The sequence below is a fragment of the Podarcis raffonei genome, chromosome 1, assembly GCF_027172205.1.
Source record: "Podarcis raffonei isolate rPodRaf1 chromosome 1, rPodRaf1.pri, whole genome shotgun sequence".
NCBI classification, from domain to species: domain Eukaryota; kingdom Metazoa; phylum Chordata; class Lepidosauria; order Squamata; family Lacertidae; genus Podarcis; species Podarcis raffonei.
In genome coordinates, this window is record NC_070602.1 from 110,284,592 (window position 1) to 110,306,559 (window position 21,968).

Consider the following 21,968-nt stretch of genomic DNA (forward strand, 5'->3'; position numbering starts at 1 on the left):
TTCTGTGTTCAGGTAGCTTAATAGTGCTGTAGATCAGAGGTGAACACAAGACAGGAATTGAATTGAAGAGAAGGCAAGGTGCGGGGTGGGGGCAGGGAGAGGTCAGGCAAGGATGGCTAGCTGAAGTTGACAAGATAGAAAAGAATCCCTAGAGTTTTTCAGTTCTGTTAATTAATTAAGATACTGCAAGAAACAGTTTCGTAAGATCAACTACATGGTGGGATTCTGTGAAACTAAGCACAGTCATCTGAAGGAGTCCAGTGCATGGATTGGTGCTGTGAGCACCAGGTTTTAGGAAAGTTTCAGAAATCAAGCTTGATACTTTATGCATCTGTTGAATCTTTCAGACAACATAGCTCTGCAGGGATCAGACTGAAAAATCAAAAAGTCAGGCAAAGATCAACCTGTTTGTAATTGTTCATTCCGTAAGAAAACGAACCGTTTTCTACTCAAGCCTTTCCTTATTAATTAATAAAATCTCTATACTGCCCTTCAACTGAGCAACACAGGGCATTTTACAATGTAAAGACACAAAACTACATCATATAGTAACAAACAAAAACAATACCGCCCCCGCCCCCCAGTTTAAAAGACTACATAGATTGTTTAATTAGCCAAAGGCAAGGGAGAGAAGGGGAATGTTTTTGCCTGGTGCCTAAAGATACTAATGAAATCTAAACTGTATTTTTACCTCTTGTACCACAAAGAAAAGCAAAAAATATAAAAGCTTCATCTCTTACACCAAAATTACATCTAAAATTAATTTTAACACATTAGATAAGATATTAGAAGGAAAGAAAAAAAGGACAGAAGCAAAATTTTTAAGAGTCAGGACAGCGATAAGACAATAAAAAAGGAAGTGAGTTGTCAGGGCTGAAATCTGAATTAAACCCAGAGACCAATCAGTAACCAAGGCAGCTGGGCCAGGATTGGTATTATATGCTAGGATTGCCTTGTTCTACTCAGTAGTCTGGCTCCCACATTGTGTATTAGCTGCAGTTTCTAAACTACCTCCCACATATAACAGTTCAGTATAACATATTTCATTTATCTAACCTGGAGCTTTCCAAAACATGGACAAGAAGTTAGACTACCCCATCTAGGTACAGCCACAGCTCGGCCATCAGCTGAAGCCAGTGGAAGGCATTCCATACCACTGTGCCTCCAGAAACAGTAGCAGATCCAGAAGTATCCCCAGGCTATTTCTTCAGAGGGAACAAGTAGAACCCTGCCACTCCTATTTAGGGAACCTCGTACTAAGCGTGCCTTAGCCTTACCTGAATTAAGCTTCATTATAAATAATATAAAGATCCTTCCTGTAATTTTGAATTTGGGTGTAGTCAAATTAGTATGATAGGTACATGATATGTTCAGCAGATAACTAGAAAATGTATTTTGCGGCATCTTTGAAGATTGCATTGGCTAACAGATACCTTGGAGGGTCCCTGCCCAGCAAGATAGGATTTTTGTATGACTCATTAGCTACATAAGGTAACAGAGGGAACACATGAAGTTGGGACTCATCTCCTGTCATCCCTAGATGGGTGAAACCGTCGCTCCTCCACTGTTGCATGGGCTCACCACTTGTAACTTAGTGGAATTGAGACATCTTTCAGCTTCAAACCTGCCTTCATCTATTCATTTTACAGTGGTGTCATCAAACCTTTTTGCATACATATATGCATTTTTAAAAGTAATTTAATGTCCAAAAGTAGTTTCAGCACTTGTACATTTGTACTTTGAGGCAAAGAATGCAAGTGCTGCATTTTAGAATCTCTTGGCAATGGTGTCCTTGACACAGGATAAATTCTTAGAAACCCTTTTTTTCTCTTTTTAGTTTCCAGGCACGTTACCATGGTGCCCAAAGAGGCCATTTTGAGAAATTAGCAGGAAGACTTGTTACCATTCTGTGCTTAATGGATGCTTTTTATCTTGGCTCTTTTAATAGTGACGTGTATCCCGCCGAGTTATTCACCTCATTCAGTTGATCGCTTGGAGGGTTTCACTGATTGTTGTAAATACATTTTAGAAACTCATGAAAATCAATACAACATAATGAACTCCACACTCTTGCAAAGAATATCTATTGTGCCGGTGGTACAATCAGTCCATAAGTAAGCCTTTGGATGCAGCAGGGGAACTGTTTTGTTAATTGCTTCTGCTGTATTTAGGATTCTACAGCATCAAATTCAGAAAATATGCATTTTTCTTTGAAAGAGTGTTTTTTGTTGGGGGGGGGCACTAGGGTGGGATGAAGAAAAAAATGAGAACAAAAGCCAAGGTTGCAGGTTTGATCCCCGTATGGGACAGCTGCATATTCTTGCATTGCAAGGGGTTGGACTACATGGTCCTCAGGATCCCTTCCAACCCAGTTCTATGATCCTGTGACTGAAGTCGGAATTCGAGATTCTGTGGACCACATTAGATGTTTATGAGAAGCTGCAAGAGGGAGTGTGAGCCATGCTTCCTTCTTCCACCAATATGAGCCAGATCCAAAAAAAGGGCTACATTTACTATGGTGGGGTGGAGAACCTGTGGCCCTCCAAATGTTCTTGGAGCAAACTCCTGTCATCAATCACCACTGGATGCACTGCTTGGGGTTGATGGGAGCTGGAGTTGATCAACATCTGGAGGGCCACAAGTTCTCCATCCCTGCCCTTTGGGGATGTACATGTTCAACTGATGCAGGGCAGAATATACCGTATTTTTTGCACCATAACACTCACTTTTTTCCTCCTAAAAAGTAAGGGGAAATGTCTGTGCGTGTTATGGAGGGAATGCCTACGGGTGGCATGCCTACGGATTTTCCTCCTCTAAAAACTACGTGCGTGTTATGGTCAGGTGCGTGTTATAGAGCGAAAAATACGGTATATATCCCTGTGATGTGAATATCTCTTCCCTTCAGCTATAATCTGGAGGTGAGAATGAGATGCTCTGGCTTCCATTTGCTGCTTCTAGTGAAAGTCTGAAGTGGCCCTTAATCTTGTCAATTCTAGATTCTGAGCAAGGAGAGATTTCCAATTATTGTAAACCCTTGGAAAATAACTGCCTTCTCCCATAAAGGCTAGCTTTTGTTCCTGAACACTTATGGGGAGGTCTGTAGACTCATGCTTCAAAGGTTGAAGAAGTCTATCTCATGTTGGATTTTTCTGATAGATGCAGCAGCTTACTGCTCTTTAAAGTTTTTATCCAAATATATCAGTACTTTATCAGAGGGAGGATAATGATAGCTGAATAAATGTTTGGCAATATTATGAAGAGTTGGAAATAAGATCTGTGACTCCCAAATCCATGCACACATTCAGGTTTTACGCTTGCCATTTGCTTTTGTCAATGTTGCATTCTGTTTGGTTTGCCACACACTGCTTGGGAAAAGAGGTCTAATCCAAGCATGTCTTCTCCGACATTATACCATCCCTGCACATAATTACACCACCACTTGCTTGGTTGTGACACAGAGAAGTACTTCAAAATTTATTGTGATGGACAAAACGCTTCTGCCTAGTAATTCACTTTTCTGTGTTGGGGATTAACTTGAGTTTAGGGCTTGGGTGTCTATAAACATGCTTTTTAAACATTCAACAGACCAGATAGCTTTGCAGAGAGGAATGTCAGAGTAGCACAATCTCTGATGCTTTTTTCTTTTGCATGACAAAGGGATGTTGCAATGAGTAGTGAATATTCATTTGATTCAGCGGAAGAAGGATCTCATTACCTGCTTGCTTCGGGAGCATCAGGAGAGGGAGGTTACTATCAAGGAGATTGTGGTTTGAGACCAGTTTTGCTAAAAATTTTAGTAAGATCCTCCCCCCCCCCCACACACAAAATGTTATTCTAGTCTGTTGTAAAGTATTTTATCTCTGACTTTCCTTTGGGCTTCTGCATTCTTGTCTCCTGCTATGATTCCTCAGGCCACACCCCGCCAGATTTTTACTTTCTTTTTTTTCCAGTTGTCAAGTTTCCTCAGTATGGCCTGAAAACATTGGAAACTTCTATCAATGGAAGGGATAAATTATACTTGGCCCTGCTTTAGATAGAAATGGGGGAAGCAGCTCAGTCCAGGACACCCTCCTTTCATTGATTGGAATCCGTGGTGATCCCAGTGTTCATCACTCCCTCTTGTATTGTATGATGATGATTTTGCAGACATCAACAAGCTGTGTTTTAAGAGGCTAGTATTACCCAATTATGCAAAGATGACAAGGAAATGGTGTTTAAGGGAAGAGATTGTTAAAGTCCTTAACTTTGCTGAAGTGCCTTGGTGTAATTTATTTCTTTGAGAAACAAAAGATAATCTTATAAAGTAATTACATTACTTTGGGCTGTCATTGCCAAGATGTCACAGAGAAAAATTGGAGGTTAATAGCATCTAAGTATATTTAGAAGTGGAGAGCAAATTCTGTCTTGAAATGAGGCTGTGTTTCTTCTTATTTAATATTCTACACAGAATCTGGCAGAATACTTCTGTTCAATCTGTGGCGCTCCTGTATAGCGTTGCAAAGTATAACCAGTAGAGTCATGCATGCATGTTGGCAAATTGCAGAAATGTGTTAGCAGCCAACAAATTTTAGAAAATAAGAACTCTCCCATTTTAGTAGGGATTTCTATGGATAGTAGCCTCTTTAAGCAGTTCTATCAAATGTTAGATACGTCCAAATGGATCCAGGTAAACTTAGAGGATAAATTTGCAGCAGAAATGGAAAGTCAGAAGAAAGATAGCAAGAAACCACTGTAGCCCGAAACACAGTTAAGGATTTCATCACGACACAGAAACCTCTCGGAAAACAGCAGACAAGTGGGCTCTGCAACACTATGCTTGAGAATTTAGTGTTCCTGTTCAGCGTTCAGTCAGCCATTCCCTTTTCAGGATTTTCCATTTTGTTCTCCCTCCATCCCCTGAGTTTCCCATTTTCCTTCACAGGCAGCATTCCATGCCAACTAAGCTTGGGGTTCCCCCCAGGCCTTGTATATGTGGATGGTATTACCTGCCCTTCACCCTAAGGTTCCAGGGTTGGCTAAAACAACATTAATATTAAAATGCTATACTACACAATATACACAATATTTTAAAACAACAGTTTAAAACAACTTTAAACTACAGTAATAAGGCAGGTCTTAAAATGTACATCTCAGGTGTCAAAAGCCAGGAAAAAGAGATGTAGCTCTTCACCTGGCGGGTGAAGGAAGGAGAGAGAGAATCTGCAGTACTCCCATAGCACATGCACCAAGTGGGCTTTACTTAGCAAGGAAGGTGGAGAGCTTAAAAGGTCCACTCCCCTTCCCCAGGGAGCAATCCAGGACCTCCTAGTGACCTGGCTGTGGGTGCAAGGATGCTGCCCACGTCATAGGGACTCCCGGCTGCGTCACACCCCCCAGCTGACCAATCGGGATAGCCGGGGTGTGTGGCCACTTGCTGTTGAAACTGTGATGCAACCAGGGGGCAACCTCCTTTCGCCTCCTCGCCGGATCTCATGTGAACTTGATTTGGCCTGAGAGATCTCATGAGAGCATCCCAAAGCTGATGCACTGTTGGTGTCCCCACCCCACCCCCCACAAAGTGGAGAGCTTAAAAGCTCCTTCCACACTGGACAACCCCAAGCAAAGCCTGGCATGAAAATAGGTTTTCAGTTCTCCTTCTTGCTGAGGTTCAACTTATGCAATTTCAACCAGCCTGCCTTCAACCACGGGTGGTTGAAATTGTGCAAGCTAAATCGCAGAAGATGTGACTGTACGTCGCTTTGAGATCCTATAGTATTGTACCTGATTTCTGTTTTGTTCATTGCTGTGCAGTTCTTTTGGATAGGAAGCATTGATAAGAAATTTCAAAATAAAATGCTTATGCCGCTTTCCGGCACAGTTGTGCCCAAAGCAGCTCACATGTCGAAAAGAACCACGGTGAAGATAATTTTTATAAGCACTATATAGCTGCTGCTTACAAAACATAGCTGGTAAATAGATCAGTAGCATTCTCCTAGCAACCACCCCTCCCTCCCATTTCAGCACCAGCGCTTAATTTTCCAGCATCTAGAAAAATGCCAAATAATAAATTAACTTGGAACACACACCATGAAGACACCTGTATTTTTAAAATAATATACAAGTTTTACATTATAATGTTACAAACAGAGGATGCATGGTAAGATAACTAAACTGTTCTCTTTTGAACTGTTTCTAATAAACGAGAGCTTTTTGTTGATACAGAGCTTTTTGATAATTGTTTTTCTCTCAGATAATGAACCATGCTTCATTTCTTTTTAACAAGTACCCCCTACTGTGCACTACATGCAAATATGTGTGACTAAACCCCAGTGGCCCCTCTTTCCCATAAGAAAAAGCAAGTGTTTGTATACATTTAAAAAAAGAAAGAAAGAAAATGTATCTCATCATCTGTTCAGGTTTGTAGTTTCTACAAGGGTCGATATACACGATTGGTAATTTAATCCTTTCATTTACAGTCTTGTCCCCCTATATTATTATAAGTTGCTGTTTTACATTTTGCTTGATTTATTGTATTTCATAATACATTTTTGTTGTATTAATATGCTGTTTATCACTTGCAGGGACGGGGACATTTAGGCCAAAAAGTGATGTATAATATAACCACTCCTCTGGGTAGAGACATGTCTGGACGGCAACATGGGAAAGAGGAATGCTGAACCCTTTTTCCCTGCCAAATCCCCACACACGTATTGTTTTCTACTTCCCCAGTATAAAGTTCAAAATGTGTGTTTACGCTGCCAGATATTCAAAGCCATGTGAGAGGGAAAAGTTTATGGAGCGGGAGTTGGAATGGAAAAGTAAGCAGGCAAGTAGTGTGTGAAGTTTTTTCTCCACTGGTTCTCCACTCAAAATCACCCCATTTGTGTGTAGTTTTTAGCCAGTTCCCCAGTTTCCAATTATAATCTTGCTCTGAAGAAAAGGATGGCAAAAGTTAACATCAGAGCAGGGTTTCGACTAATTAGGGAGCTGTCCAACACACAAACCTCCTGAAGAAAAATGTGATGGCACAAGGGTGGCATTCGGCATGTGGCAAATGTTTTATTTAAAACAAAACAGAGACCCAGATATTTCTGGTCCAAAGGCACGTGGTACTTAAAAACTGCTATGGGGCCAAGGAATATATCCCCCCCCAAGGGAGAAGTTTCTCATGTGCAAAAGTTGTACTAACTTGAACAGCTGTCATTGTTTTTGCTTCCTCTGGAGGAAAAAATAAAGCTTGAAATTGACTTGCCAAGAAGTCTTGTTGAATCCTTCCTTCCTTCCTTCCTTCCTTCCTTCCTTCCTTCCTTCCTTCCTTCCTCCCTCCCTCCCTCCCTCCCTCCCGTTCAAAAATTCTGAAAAGGGATGCAGTGAAGCCTGACCGTCTACACTGTGGTGAATACTTACATGGCTATTCAGCCTCATTGGAAAGGCTCAGAATCCAAACTTTTACTAGTCTTTAAACACAGACGCATTAGAGAGAGAGAGCCAGTTTGGAACATTATGGCCCTGTATAGGTGTTCCAGGATGTTGTAAAGTGTATGGAAGACACTGTTGTTTTCCCAGGTTTTGGCTGTTTTTCTTGAGCTGTCATATAACTGTTGAATTCTTTTGAAGTACATGACATGGATTTCTAATGGTTTCCCTTCATAATTTCAAAACTATAAATGCTCACTTCCCTTGTGGGGCTATGTGGTCTCTCACGTGCAGAAATGTGGTGGTGTAGAAACTGCATGTACTTCTGATTTATTACTGGTAGAATCTAAAAAATTTGCTTTGGAAAAGGCAAGTTCAAATGAAGCTCAAATGTTGAGTCCATGTTGAGAAGTGCTTCTCCCTGATTTCGTTATTTTTCTTTTAGCACACTGACCTTACTTTTCTAGTAGTATTTAAATTATAACAGCAGAATGTCTAGAATATGGAACTGTGGACAAATGTGAACAAAGGGGGGCAGGATTTTATCTAAATGCCAAGGTTGCGGTAGAAGAGGGGTGAACACTAAACTTGTGTTTAGAGAAGAGAGGTTGTGATTAAGATATCTATTCCATACCTGTCCCCCTTTTAAACTCTTCTGTGGCTAATAATACTAATAATAATTTTATTATTTATACCTGGTCCATCTGGCTGGGTTTCCCCAGCCACTCTGGGCAGCTTATATAAAACATATTAAAATACCAAACATGAAAAACTTCCCAATACAGGACTGCCTTCAGATGTCTTCTAAAGTAATGTAGTTCTTTATCTACTTGACATGTGAAGGGAGGGCATTCCACAGGGAGGGTGCCTATACCCAGAAGGCCTTCTGCCTGGTTCAGTGTAACTTTGCTTCTCGCAGTGAGGGAACCAGCAGAAAACCCTTGGAGTCTTTTAAAAATTATTACAAATGCATTTCCAAAAGGTCGTTGAAACCAGCTTTGGAGCAACTTATTTCTGTGCCTGCTAGTAACTATTCAAGTTTTACTTGCATGTCATATTATTGTGCTTAAAACAAACAAACAGCAACCATTGGCCTCAGTCCCAGAGAAATCACCTTGCAAAAGTAGATCGAAGCAGACCCACACTGCGTGTTCCTAAAATTCTAGCAAATGTTTGTTCATTCAGAGCTTTGGAAAAGGCATTCCTATATAGTGATAAAGCCTTTGTGCTGAGTGGGACTTCTGCCAGCAGAGCACTTAGAGGCATTGGAACCTAAGGCTGCATCCTATGCACAGCTAGGACCCATATACCCCACTGACGTCAATGGATGCTGAGGCTGCGGTTGTCAATTAAGCAGATGAAGTACACACACAGGTTTTGCTCTTTGGTCAAAATCTATAATTTGGTTTATTTTAATTGCAAAAATTGTGAACCACCTAATTCAAGATTTATATTGAAAATCTGTAAGGAGGTAAATACCCACAAACCGATGAAAGATAACCTTGTAGGTTATGTTCTTGTGCTGTAATGTAAGAATGACTGAAAATTACAAGCAACTATTAAAGTGGAAGACTTTAGAGGAGGGAAGCTAAAATAGTTATAAAGGAAGCGAGGGAGCCATAGGTACTGCCATTTGGAAACTATTTATTTGGAAATTGGTATCCTAAACATTTTGAGCTGATTTATGTGCTCTTCCCAGTTCCAAACAAAATAGTGCATTCTGAGAGGAGCTTTTACCTGGAAGATTATATAGATCCTGATTGCAAGGAAAGAGAACCACCTCTAAATTCACCCAGTTTGTCCAGTAAGTCATTGATACCTGAGAGTTCTTGTGGATTCCATTACCCTGAGCTGCTTTTCCTGTGTCCTCCTGGAAACTTCAGAGGTGTTGGCATTTGTCTGAACATTAGGGCTTCAGGTACTGTAAAACTGCCATCCTGGACTTCCTTGGGAAGAATGGTGGGATATTAATTTAATACATCTATTATAAATAATAAAATCCTAATTAGATCTCTTCCAAGATACAGGTTTTTCAAAATAAATTAACCACATTCTGTTTTAAGATAGCAAAACATGATACACATGGGTCAGAAGCACTGAATTATACCCTGGGAAAGGAAACATAAAATCAGTAAAAAAAAAAAATCAATAGATTGTAGCAAAATAAAATGCACAACTTGATTTTGAAAAGAGAATGATCAGGGAGAGGGAGAGGAGGTGAAACACTCATTTAAAGTTTGTTTTAATGGAATTGTATGTTCCTCTTGCATATAACTGGCAAGGAAAATGACTTACTAGATAGCTACTGTTAACTTTTCACTGAGTGACTTGTCAACTTGGCATTGCTTTTATATAATCATACATTGCACTGTGATCTCAAAACACCTGCCTGTCGATGATGGTATTCATATTGACTCAAGTTAACCTTACAATTCCAGCTGAATTCTGTATTGCATTGTTAGTGAAGAAGACATTGGTGCAATCGATGTTAGTTGTCACTGGCAAACCAGTTCTTTCCCATCTTGTACTTGTTGCTTCTTGTTTCATGCAGTCCATCTCCCCTTCCCTGACATCTCATTCCCTAGCTGTTGAGCAATTGTTTACTTCCCATAACCAGCTCCTTCATTCCAGCATAAATTAAGTTTGCGTAAATTTATGTGTAATTTCATTATTCAGAATGTCTTATCAGATAATTTCTGCCAGTATTCCACATAAGGATTCGGACTTTCACATGGCATATAATAGTCAAACGGGTATTGTAGAACACATTCCTTTTCAGCTTACCGAAGCAGAGCATGATTTCATATTTTGCTATATTTGGCTGTGTTACCAGACTGTCTATTCTTGCACATTCTTGTTGATAGATTGTCCTAGTTTTTGGTTGCAGCAGAATGTCTAGGCTGCTGACATGGGGGACTTGAGCCTCAAAGTTATTAATATTTCAATCCTTTGCACAGAGTGAGAGACAGACTAATATGAAAAGAATGTTTTTGCAAGCATTGGGTTTGAGCAGTGTGCGTAATAGGAATGTCACGTGCTGTGTCTGTTACCCATTAACTCTCCCCTTTCTGAGGCACAGTCCTGATTTATCACCCTCCGTTTTTGTCCTGTCTGTATTAAATGTGCCTGATGTGGGGTCTGTTTGCTGCTGCTCCCTTCATCTGCCACTCTCCGGGTGGTCCTTTGGTGGGATTTGGGGGCCCAGAGATCCAGCCCTAGCAGTGCTATAGTGCAACTCTCAATGCAGCTTGAAGCAGAGTTTGGGTAGAGACCCTTTCCAAAACATCACATCCTTTGCCTTTGCTGAATGCTTCAGTATGCCTTCCTTTCACTTGCCTCTGTGCAATAGTGTAGTGACACCGGATACTGCTGGAACATGGCAGAGTGAAGCCGAGTGTGCCTTGCCAAAAGGAAGGGAAATGTCAATAGGGATTTTCAAAATCCTGCTTCAGTTGTATGCTCTAGGACAGGCATGGCCAAACTTGGCCCTCCAGCTGTTTTGGGACTACAGTTCCCACCACTGGTCCTGTTAGCTAGGGATGATGGGAGTTGTAGTCCCAAAACATCTGGAGGGCCAAGTTTAGCCATGCCTGCATGGACTACAGTTCCCACCACTGGTCCTGTTAGCTAGGGATGATGGGAGTTGTAGTCCCAAAACATCTGGAGGGCCAAGTTTAGCCATGCCTGCAGTTCCTCCTGAATAAATGGGATGGAAATCATTTCCTTGTCAAAATTAGTCAGATGCACGTTTCTGGGAAGACAGCTATAGAACCGTGTTGGGAAAAGTCTGTATTTTTTGCTCTATAAGACGCACCAGACCATAAGACGCACCTAGTTTTTGGAAGAAGAAAACAAGAAAAAAAATGTTCTGAATCCCAGAAGCCAGAACAGCAAGAGGGATCGCTGCGCAGTGATCCCTCTTGCTGTTCTGGCCTCTGGGATAGCCACGCAGCCTGCATTCGCTCCATAAGACGCACACACATTTCCTCTTACTTTTTAGGAGGGAAAAAGTGTGTCTTATAGAGCAAAAATACGGTAAGTAAGGAGTGCATTTAAAACCTTAATCCAAAATATATACAGATTACAAGCTCCTAAATTGGGTAAGCTTTGGACTGCTGCATTATGGGGACCACGTGTGCCCCCACAGCAATTTGACATATGTCAACGAGATGCAGGTGTCTGGCAATTGGAATGGGCTGAAGGAAGGAAACCACTTGAAGTTCTTGTAATCAAGAATACTTGTTTAAATGCGCCAGTGGAATGCATATATAATCCTCTGATTAGCATAAGGGAAACTTTCTAACATATATGGGCTTGCTGATAGAAAGTACGAACTTGAGAAAGATATGCTTGTAGTACATGATGGAAATTCAAAGATGTTTTAAAAATATAATCGGAGTTAATAGAACTACAAATTGACTCAAAAAATTGGGAACTATGGGTTAAGGCTCTTGGACTTAACTTCCATGCCATATAAGCAGTAAACATTCATATTATGCTTGCATACAACTTAGCATCCGTGCACCCACACTCTCTCTAGGTTTTTCAGACACAGTCCTCTTCCTCTGCAGATTGGGGGAACCCAACAGCTCAGGACAATGTGTGTGTGAGGAGGGACAGTGAGGGGCACACTGACCCTCTGCTTTCCATATATATGTGTGTGTGTGTGTGTGTGTGTGTGTGTGTTAGTAATGATAGCCTGTGATGCCATGGAGGGGCAATCTTTGTCGCTGGAGGGGGCAGAAGGATGTTGGAGCGATTGCATTTTATATTGAGGTTTCAGGAAGTAGAAGGAGGAGGCGAATAATGATGAATCATTCTTAGGTTTGCCTTTTATAGCTGGTTCATTGTTTCAAAATGGATTACTAATGTTCTTTTGAATTTACAAGTGGAACATGGCAATCTGAAAATGTTGGTGTTCTGATAAACCTGACTAGCTACTCTGCTAGTTTGACTTTTGGTCAAACATGCAGAAGATTGCCCCCTGCAGCTTTAAAACAAGACTTGCAGGAGACTGGTTATCAGAATTAAAAGTTCTGGAATTTTAAAGTGTATATCTTGTTAAACCACTGATATAGCACCAACCTGACTGTTTCTGTAACCTGCAGTGGGTCATAAAATTCAAAATCCTTTATTGTGGATTTTATTAAGGTTTGGAATGTTCAGATTTTCTTAGGAAGTTTGACCTTTCTAGTGGCTTAACTGTACGGGCATCCTGCATAGTATAACAATAAGTGGCTGAGCTGAGTCACTAAAAATACAATGTACAGTGGTACCTCTGGTTAAGTACTTAATTCGTTCCGGAGGTCCGTTCTTAACCTGAAACTGTTCTTAACCTGAAGCACCACTTTAGCTAATGGGGCCTCCTGCTGCCGCCGCGCCGCCAGAGCACGATTTCTGTTCTCATCCTGAACCAAAGTTCTTAACCCGAGGTATTATTTCTGGGTTAGCGGAGTCTGTAACCTGAAGCGTATGTAACCTGAAGCGTATGTAACCCGAGGTACCACTGTACACACAGGAAATATATTGGCCGTATAAAGTGTAAAACTACCCTTGTACTTGTTCCCTTCTCATCCCATGTAGGGAGTAGGATTGTTGTATGTTTTTTACTATGTTATGCATTTGTGTTTTTGTGTTGTACACCGCCCCGTGATCTTCAGATTAAGGGCAAAATATAAATTTAATTCAGCAACATTTTTTCTTTTTCTTTTTAAAAAGACATTGGGGCAATACTGCATGTATACACTTTTCAATGGCTGTATCTTTTGATTTGCGGTTTCATTTGGATGGTAGAAATGTGAAGCCTCTGATCCTCTAGCAAACTGGTGTTCTGGTTGGGTTTCAAAACTTCAGGAATTTGTCAAGGACTGGTTACACCCCTCTTTTCAAGCATGCAGTCTAAAGTAGTACAGTGGTACCTTGGGTTAAGAACTTAATTCGTTCCGGAGGTCCGTTCTTAACCTGGAACTGTCCATAACCTGAAGCACCACTTTAACTAATGGGGCCTCCTGCTGCCGCTGCGCCGCCACCTCGTGATTTCTGTTCTCATCCTGAAGCAAAGTTCTTAACCTGAGGTACTATTTCTGGGTTAGCGGAGTCTGTACCCTGAAGCGCATGTAACCTGAAATGTCTGTAACCCAAGGTACCACTGTACATTTGAACCACCTTGTGATTGATATTTTAGAATTTCTTCTTCTTTCTAGAATGTATACATTTGCTAGAAGAGTACTGGTGAAAAAAATATAGTGGAATGGAATGCCCATGCAGAGCTGCCACTAACATCAAAGGGCAAGTCTTTTCATGCCTTACAGCTCCTGCACCTGAATGGGTCCAGTAAATTGGAACGAAGTGTCAGGCATTTAACACTATTTCTTCATATAAATAATTTTTATCCTGTCATTCCAGTGTCCAGCCACCACTTAGGGAAGCTGAAAAGAAAGCTGAAATTGATTTGGATGTGGTGTGGGCTTTTCATGCTAATTTTTAGCAGCTCCACTTGAATAAAATTATTTTCATTTTGAAAATGTCAAGAGACCAAGAGGTTGGATCAACCCTTTTATGCACATGGTTTATGTATTCCGCCTTATCAAACATACAAATAACCTTGGTAAAAATAACAGCGCTGAAAAATAGAGAGTAATGCCGTAGCTGGAGTAACCCCAGATCTTTGTTGCCTTTCTGCAAAAGGTGTTGAATGCAAAATGAGGGGTGGAATTTTAAGCAGTTTTGCCACACACACACACACACACACACACACACACACACAATTAAACCTGACCTTTATTTGGCACACACTAGATAAAAGAATTACTTTGAGCTATATATGTAGCTATTAATGTTCTGGGGCTTCTAGACGCTTGAGCTTAATTAACCCCTCTTCCTAAAAATAATGAGACAAGACAATGGATGCAAAATGTTCCTTGGCAGCTGGGTAATGTACACACTTTCCCCATTATTGGTACATTGAAAAATTCTTCACCATACTTTCAAATGCAGGAGAATGTTTAGGAGGGTTGCTTTTAAAAAACACACAAATCTGTAATCAAGAGGGAATAGACGTGCACCAGGATTCTTGGCAGACATTGGCATAAGAGAAAGTTTGAGAGAATAAAATGGCTTCTTTGTAGATGACTATAATCTATCCAACCAAGATCTTGTCAGGGGTCAGCAAAGCTTACCTTGCCTGGGCTGGTTTACTGCAGCAGAGCCCCCTATGTGGGCCGGATTGCAGGTGCGCATGAGCGCGCACACCTGCGATTTTCAGTGTTTGCGCAGACACAATTTCCGGTGGCGCAGAAGCGAGTCCCCATGCCGCGCTGTGCCGGTTTAGTGTAGTGCATGGGGACTCACCGAGTGGGTGGCTTGTGGGCCGGGAAAATGACCCCCATGGGCCACTTGTTGGCTATGGGCCTTAGGTTGCGACCCCTGATCTACTGCAATGGCATTAAACTGAGGTGTTTTGTGTAGACAGGCTGGATAGGCTGCCTTCATCCTTGTAAAGGTAAAGGTTAAGGGACCCCTGACCATTAGATCCAGTCGCAGACGACTCTGGGGTTGCGGTGCTCATCTTGCTTTATTAGCCGGGGGAGCGTACAGCTTCCGGGTCATGTGGCCAGCATGACTAAGCCGCTTCTGGCGAACCAGAGCAGCGCATGGAAGCGCCGTTTACCTTCCCGCTGGAGCGGTTCCTATTTATCTACTTGCTCTTTGACGTGCTTTCGAACTGCTAGGTTGGCAGGAGCAGGGACCGAGCAACGGGAGCTCACCCCGTCCCAGGGATTCAAACCACTGACCTTCTGATCGGCAAGCCCTAGGCTCTGTGGTTTAACCCACAGTGCCACCCGCGTCCCACCCTTCATACTTGTATGCTCTGCTAAATAAGGTACAGTCATACTTTGGTTGTTGAACGCCCTCGTATGTTTTGGCTCCCGAATGCTGCACCCTAGAAGTGATTGTTCTGGTTTGTGAATATTCTTTTGGAACCCAAACGTCCAACGGGGCTTCTGCGGCCTCCGATTGGCTGCAGGAGCTTCCTGCAGCCAATCAGAAGCCGCAATTTGGTTTTCGAACGTTTGGAAGTTGAACGGACTTCTGGAACGGATTCCGTTTGACTTCCAAGTACGACTGTACAAGCATTGTTTTTCCTCTGGACAGACATGCCTTTCAGGATACGGTTCACTTGAGCAGTGTATCCCATCCCTGAAAAACTCCCCCTCAGCTATGTCCTTGATTGGATGGGCTGCATCTCTTTTTGCCACTCAAGAGACTGGAGCCTGTAGTTTTGTTTTGGTTCCGTGCATAATAATATTTGTTAATTATTTTTCATGTGCAGGTGCAGTGTATCTTAGGAGAAATAGTTATTTGGCTTTACTGGCTTCTCTCTGCTATGAATCTGTTCACTTCTCTTCCTTCTGGGGTTATTTCTCTCAAAAGCTGGTAGTGCTTGCTATAGATTGAGCTTTCTTCTGTTTTGCTTGCTATGAGCTTTCTTCTGTTTCTTTAACACGCCTTGCTTTCCTACTTCCTGTTTCATGTACTTTGTGCAGAGCCCAAATGAGCTTGCTCTTTTAGTTTCTCATTTTAGCTCAGTTTCCTTCAGGTCTCTTTCTTCTGCATGCAAGCTTTTTCATCTTTCTCATATCTTTTTTTTTTTAAGAGTTACCTTTACCTTTTTTCTGCCTCCTATCATATGTCCCTTCTCACTTCGTTTCTAAGGCTATTGCATGTGCAGTCTTTCAACCGTATGCCTGTGGTTTTTCCTCCACATCTGCCTTGGGTTTCGTTCTAAAGAGATCCTTAAGTTTTCTCAAGTTTATTGAAAACTACAGTTGGTCAACAGCTTGATAAAGATTTCTTTGTTACAAGGTGATTCTGGTGTTCGCAGCATTCCTGCATTTCCATAAATATTCTATTAGGGTGGATATGTGCACACCTGTAGGCAACACTTAATTTCCCTTCACTTGTTATTTGGCTGCTGAATATGTAAAGCAGCTTCCCGGAAATCCGTAAATGTTAGGTGGCAAATATTTTGTAGATGCAGTGTTTGATCTGCAGAGACTTTATCTACACATGAGACACTCCTCGTCCCTGCCTTTGTTTAAGGTGTATCCTGAGAAATCCAGTGTAGACTAAGAACGTGCACCATTTTGTTTCATTTTGTTTAGAACTTTGGTTTTCGAACAGTTTAGTTCTCGCATGTTTTGGCTCCTGAACGCAGTAAACCCAGAAGTGACTGTTCTGGTTTGTGAACTATTTTTGGAAGCCGAATGTCCGTTGGGGCTTTCGCGGCTTCTGATTGGCTGCAGGAGCTTCCTGCAGCCAATTAGAATCCGCGCTTTGGTTTCCGAACATTTTGGAAGTCGAACGGACTTCCGGAATGGATTCCATTTGACTTCCAAGGTTCTAGTCAGTGAGCCCAAACAGTTACTGGCTTTTCAAATGTCTACCTAGCTAGCCATTTTTTACTTTCTGTGGAAGAGTTCCCAGTTACTGACATTTTAATTTGTGCTTCCATTCTCAAAACAAATCATTTTAAAATGATCGTTGCAATTTTGGTTAAGTAAGTATGTGTCAAAATATTCTCAAGTGATAGCAGCACACCCCTTGTTTTTCTTTGCTAATGCAGTGATTGTCATTTAGGAAGCAAAAATGGGACAATATGTATCTTATCCGTAGCTTGATTAGAATCAGATTATTGTTTTCAGGATGCTACTAATTGTAGAGAGCTTTCATGAATGATCGGTTTCAAAATAATATGAATAACTTCGTTTCTGTAAATGCAATGGAAGTAATTGTGAGGCTGTGCAAAACGCTCGTCTAAATTCTTTGTGGAGGGAAATGTAAAGCTACCACCAACTCTAGTTGCATTTCTGTAACATTTCCCAACATTTAAACTTGTTTGCTTCTCCCCCCCCCCTTTTTTTTCTTCTTTAAAGAGTCCCTGGGTGTGGAACACTCGGCTATGCTGGACTGGATACCCATATCAGGTAATGGGTATTGCATGGAAATGAGTATAAAATAGACCATGATGCTGTTAATCTGGATGGTAGATGGATTGAAGGGAAGGAGAAGTGGAGGAGAAGGAAAACACTCTTCTTTTTCTTCTCCACTCATTGCTGCTACTTCTTACACGCTGCCAATGAGGAGGGAAGATAAGGAGGAATGCTGGGGGGCAAAGACAGGTGGGAGCAGCTACAACTTCTGCTCTAGAAAGGCATTCAGGACTTGTCATCATCATCATCATTTCCTCTTCCTTGGAGGCAGATTTTTCCAGTCCCTGTTTCTGAGCCTGGTTCTAAAGAACTTCACCAGCATCACTAATTAACAAGACTTTAGGATAAAGCTATGAAACACTGAACTTTTTCAACTGAGGGGGAAAACTGGCAAACTGAGGGGGTGTCTGTGTGTGGAATGCAACAACATAAAGAGGACATGCCTGAAGAGAACCCTGAACAGAAGCATTAATGTTAAGAGGTGATGCCACAATGCAACATTTTGTTGTAGGATCCACTTGTGTAAGCAGATTATAGGCTGAAAGGCAAACCATACTGAAAGGTATTGGAACGAACCCAACCTTTTAGGGTACAAAAAATTATCTGAACATGCAGGGTGGGAGAAGGGGCTTTCTATTATTTTAAAAAAATAAATGTTGGACAGTTTTCAAGGTACTGTAATGAGCATAGACGTTGGCACGTTATCCATTTGCAAGGGTGATGTGAAATACATTTGCTGTACAGCACAGCATTTAAATCCCCGTTAGCTGGTAGGGGACAAATTTGGGTTATCCAAATCATAAATAAATAAAACTCTGCTTCAGTGTCAGCACTAAGGCAAATACATCCCTTTAATTAGCACATTATGCGGAGAATAATTTATATAGAGGTTTTAAGGTGATGGCTGTTGAAATTAGAGTCGGAAAGGACCCAAAGTCTGACTAGGCCAGCTGCTTTGGTGAAAGGTAGGTTCACCTACCCATTTCCCCACAGTGTGCCATAAATAGAAAACGACAAGTGTTGCACGTGCCAGCCAGCCACATAAGTAAAAGTTTCCAGCCAAAAAGGTTTGTGCAAAGCATTTGAATGCATACAGGAGGCCCTAATTTCCAGAATTAGGCAGAGTCACAGCTCTTCCCTTTATCAAAAAGGCTTGCCCTGCATCCTATTCATAATACGTCAATGCTAGCCTGGTTCATGTGTCACATTAAATCATAGTTAAAATAAATTATGGGTGAATGTGAACGAGCGGCATACTACTGCAAACTCCTGAAATTGTGCTCATATTATTATCAATAATAAAAAAATTATTATTGTATCAGGAAGTTTTTAATGTTTGGTGTTTTATTATGTTTTTATATGTGCTGGAAGCCGCCCAGAGTGGGGCGGGGTATTATTATTACTATTACGATTACTATTATTATGGACCTTCATTCCTGCTGTGCTGGTGGGAAGCAAACTACAGTCTGGCTTTTTGTCATTCAAACCAGGGCTTTTGTGGTTCGTTTGGAGAAAAAACACACCATAAGCCTTGGAGGAGGGAAGCCCTCACAATTTGATCAATGGGCACCGGCATGCAGCTCATTCAGATTACGCAGTAGTTTATTTCAGCTATGGTTTAGTGTTTGCAAACCAGGCCAGAACAAGGAAGCAATGTGAGCCGCATAGAGGAAGAAAAGGATAAGTGTTGGTAAGGTGGTGTTTTTTCTCTCCGTAAGTTTTTTTATGCGGGGGAGGAACTTGCTAGAAATCTTACCAGATAGGAAATATTCTATAAGTGGTCTGAGGTTGCCATTCAAGTGAGGATCTGAAGGTTTTTAACTTCTCTGTTTTAATCTCTTTATTTATATCCCCTTCTTTCAGCCGCTGATGCCTGAAATGCATTACTACTACATACTTCAGCTGTCGTACTATTGGTCCTTAATGTTTTCTCAGTTCATTGACATCAAAAGAAAGGTAAGAGCAATCTGTGGGTTTTAAGGAGCAACCGTTTTTAAAGAAGGCTGTGAAAGTACGCTTTGGTGAACGCTTGTACACTGAATTAGGAACAACCTGTTTCTAGCTGTGAACTCCTGTCAAAGTTAAATGCAGTGATGGCAGCGGTGGATAACAACTGCATTTTGGGGCAGCAACATTTGCTGACATTTCCAAACCAGCTTGAAATGGTTTTTAACATCTCCAGTGCTGTGTGGCAATATTGGCCACTGTTCATACAGGCAGCTCCCCATGTATGTGGGGGCTACTTTTCAAAGGCACCACACATTTAAGTGACATTGTGTACATTTGAAACTGCGTTGCAAAAGCCTGTAAACACCCTCTAAACCCTGGAAACCCTTTACAAAACCAGCAGCACTCACCAGACTCCAAGCTCCGTCTGGAGGGGCCGTGGGATTCAACTAACGAGTCCCATCAACTGAAAATGTTTTTGAATAAACAAACGTCACTGGTGCTTAGAGATGGTGGATGCACATCTGGAAAGCAGAAGAATAAGCATTTTCATCATCCATTTTATTAACTCAATTATCGAATGAATGTAGTTAATTCAAATAATTTGGGTTGGCTTCTGCTCAGTCACATAAATGCTCTGAGCAGTCAAAGCATTTAAGACAATTTATTAGATCATTCCGCAAACATACGGTGATTACAGAAACTACAGTTTACTAGAAAACTACAATCTGCTAGCAAACTCCAGCCTCTCCAAAAAGCTTTGGAAGAATTCTGTACCAGAACATACGGAGAGGGATTCAACATCACACTGTTCTGATCATGCCATCCCCCTGCTTCTCCCATGATGTGCTGTTTTAGGGGTTTCTGCCAACCTTCCAGTAGCCACTTTGGGGGAGCATAGAGGGCATGCAGAGAGAAGAGGGAGGAAGATCCATTGTGCAAACAGAAGTCTTTTTCGCAGGAGATCCAGCTTCTTGGCCTTCTGGGCCAATTTGGTAGCGAGAAAGAATATTCTTTGTAGAGGGGAAAGATGTGTTGGATCATGTCCGGCAATGGTGTGATCCTAGAATGAGAGTGAAATCTACCACAGAGATGTGCTTACCCTGCTCTTTGCCCTAATAGCAATTTCCTGAGGGGAAAATACCTTCCAATAGAACTGACTGCTGATGTTCAAAAGCCTCTTTCAGTTATTGGTGGGGTATAAATTCCAGTAGATTATCCCTGCCTGACTGAAGATTAATGAGCAATATCTGCAGTCCAGCATGTATTATCAGCTCAGCATTCTGTGAAAATAATGTGACTGGGTAGATGAACTTTTTTCACCAGTTCACAGTGGCACACTTTGCGTTTTGATGTATGCGCAAGAGTTGGGGGGGCAGCGGTTGTTTTGTTTTACACATTCCTACATTGTATTTATGGAAGACAGAAACAGTCATGTGGGGAGTGTGGTCTCCTAAGAAGCTTATAGCTGCCCCAGAATGTCATTACTTTAACATCAGTCAAATTTATGTATGTGTTTGCTGAGTTTTGGTCAGATGACAGATGGTATTTTGAGAGGGAGAGATGCTGTTTTGAGGTCAGTTTAAAGGATTTTAGAAAATGGCTACCTCAATTAAATGGTTTATTTGCATTTTTGAGAGGGAAGGAATGTGTTGGATTCGTGTGAAATGCAGTCATGTAGTTTTAGCAAAGGCCCTGGCAGTTTCTAGATGTTACTATACTTGAAAATGCTGTGATCATATACATCACAAGGGAAGTCCTAGAAACAGATGTCCTTCTGCTGCTGCTAAGCTCTGCCTTGCTACTTCAAGTTACGAGCAAATAAAGAATTTGGGGGTGTTGGTGTGGTATTAAACTACTTTGATCCTTTTACAACTTCAGGCTCTGTCATAATTCTTCGAACTTGCACAAACATCAGCTTACATAGAAAAAAGCATGGAAATATTGCAATATCACAATGGGCCTGACGCTAGAATGGGCTGTATTTTACTCCCCCTTTGAAGTAAGACAGGCTCCAACCTTGTGCACCTTTGGTAGGATGCTAAAAAAAAATTGTGGGCACTGTCAAATCTCTGTTCGGAAAACTGTTCTCATTTGTTTTTTTACTATTGTGCGCTACAGTCTGTAAATATTTCAATCAAAAAAACTAAACTGTAGAGCATCAGGACTCAGAAGGTACTGTATGAATTTCAGCCTAAAACCCCAGAGAGCGACTGCCATTCTTTGCAGACAATAGTAAGATAGATGGATTAATGGCCTAACTCAGCACAAGGCCGTTTCCTGTGCCCCTGCTAAGTTCCTGACTGCATTCTAATCTTCTCTCATAAAATATATGTGCAGAGTTTGTATATCTGGTATTTATTTAATTTTATATATCTGTAAGAATAAATGTTTGAAAAGCCAAATTAATTTGTGAACAAATGTTGTAACTCCGTTTATCTCTCCACCTCAGGACTTTACCATCATGTTTACCCATCACATCATAGCAGTCATTTTGATAACCCTCTCCTACACAGTCAATTTCATCCGAGTGGGAGTCCTAACTATGTGTCTTCATGATGTGGTGGACAGCGTGCTGGAGGTGAGAGTAAGAGAGAGAAATTTAGCCATAATAAATCTTCATGTCTTCAAAAC

General features: G+C 41.3%; 1 protein-coding gene across 2 annotated transcripts in view; it reads left to right on the plus strand.

Annotated features, from left to right (window-relative positions):
- The window catches only part of CERS6 (ceramide synthase 6), an 84,648-nt gene that overhangs the window by 51,422 nt on the left and 11,258 nt on the right, over window positions 1-21,968 (plus strand). For both annotated transcript variants that reach the window (XM_053408869.1, XM_053408880.1), the window contains exons 5-7: window positions 17,331-17,381; window positions 19,251-19,343; window positions 21,787-21,915. In XM_053408869.1, the coding sequence (XP_053264844.1) occupies window positions 17,331-17,381; window positions 19,251-19,343; window positions 21,787-21,915 (273 nt within the window). The remainder of the gene's footprint in view (window positions 1-17,330; window positions 17,382-19,250; window positions 19,344-21,786; window positions 21,916-21,968) is intronic.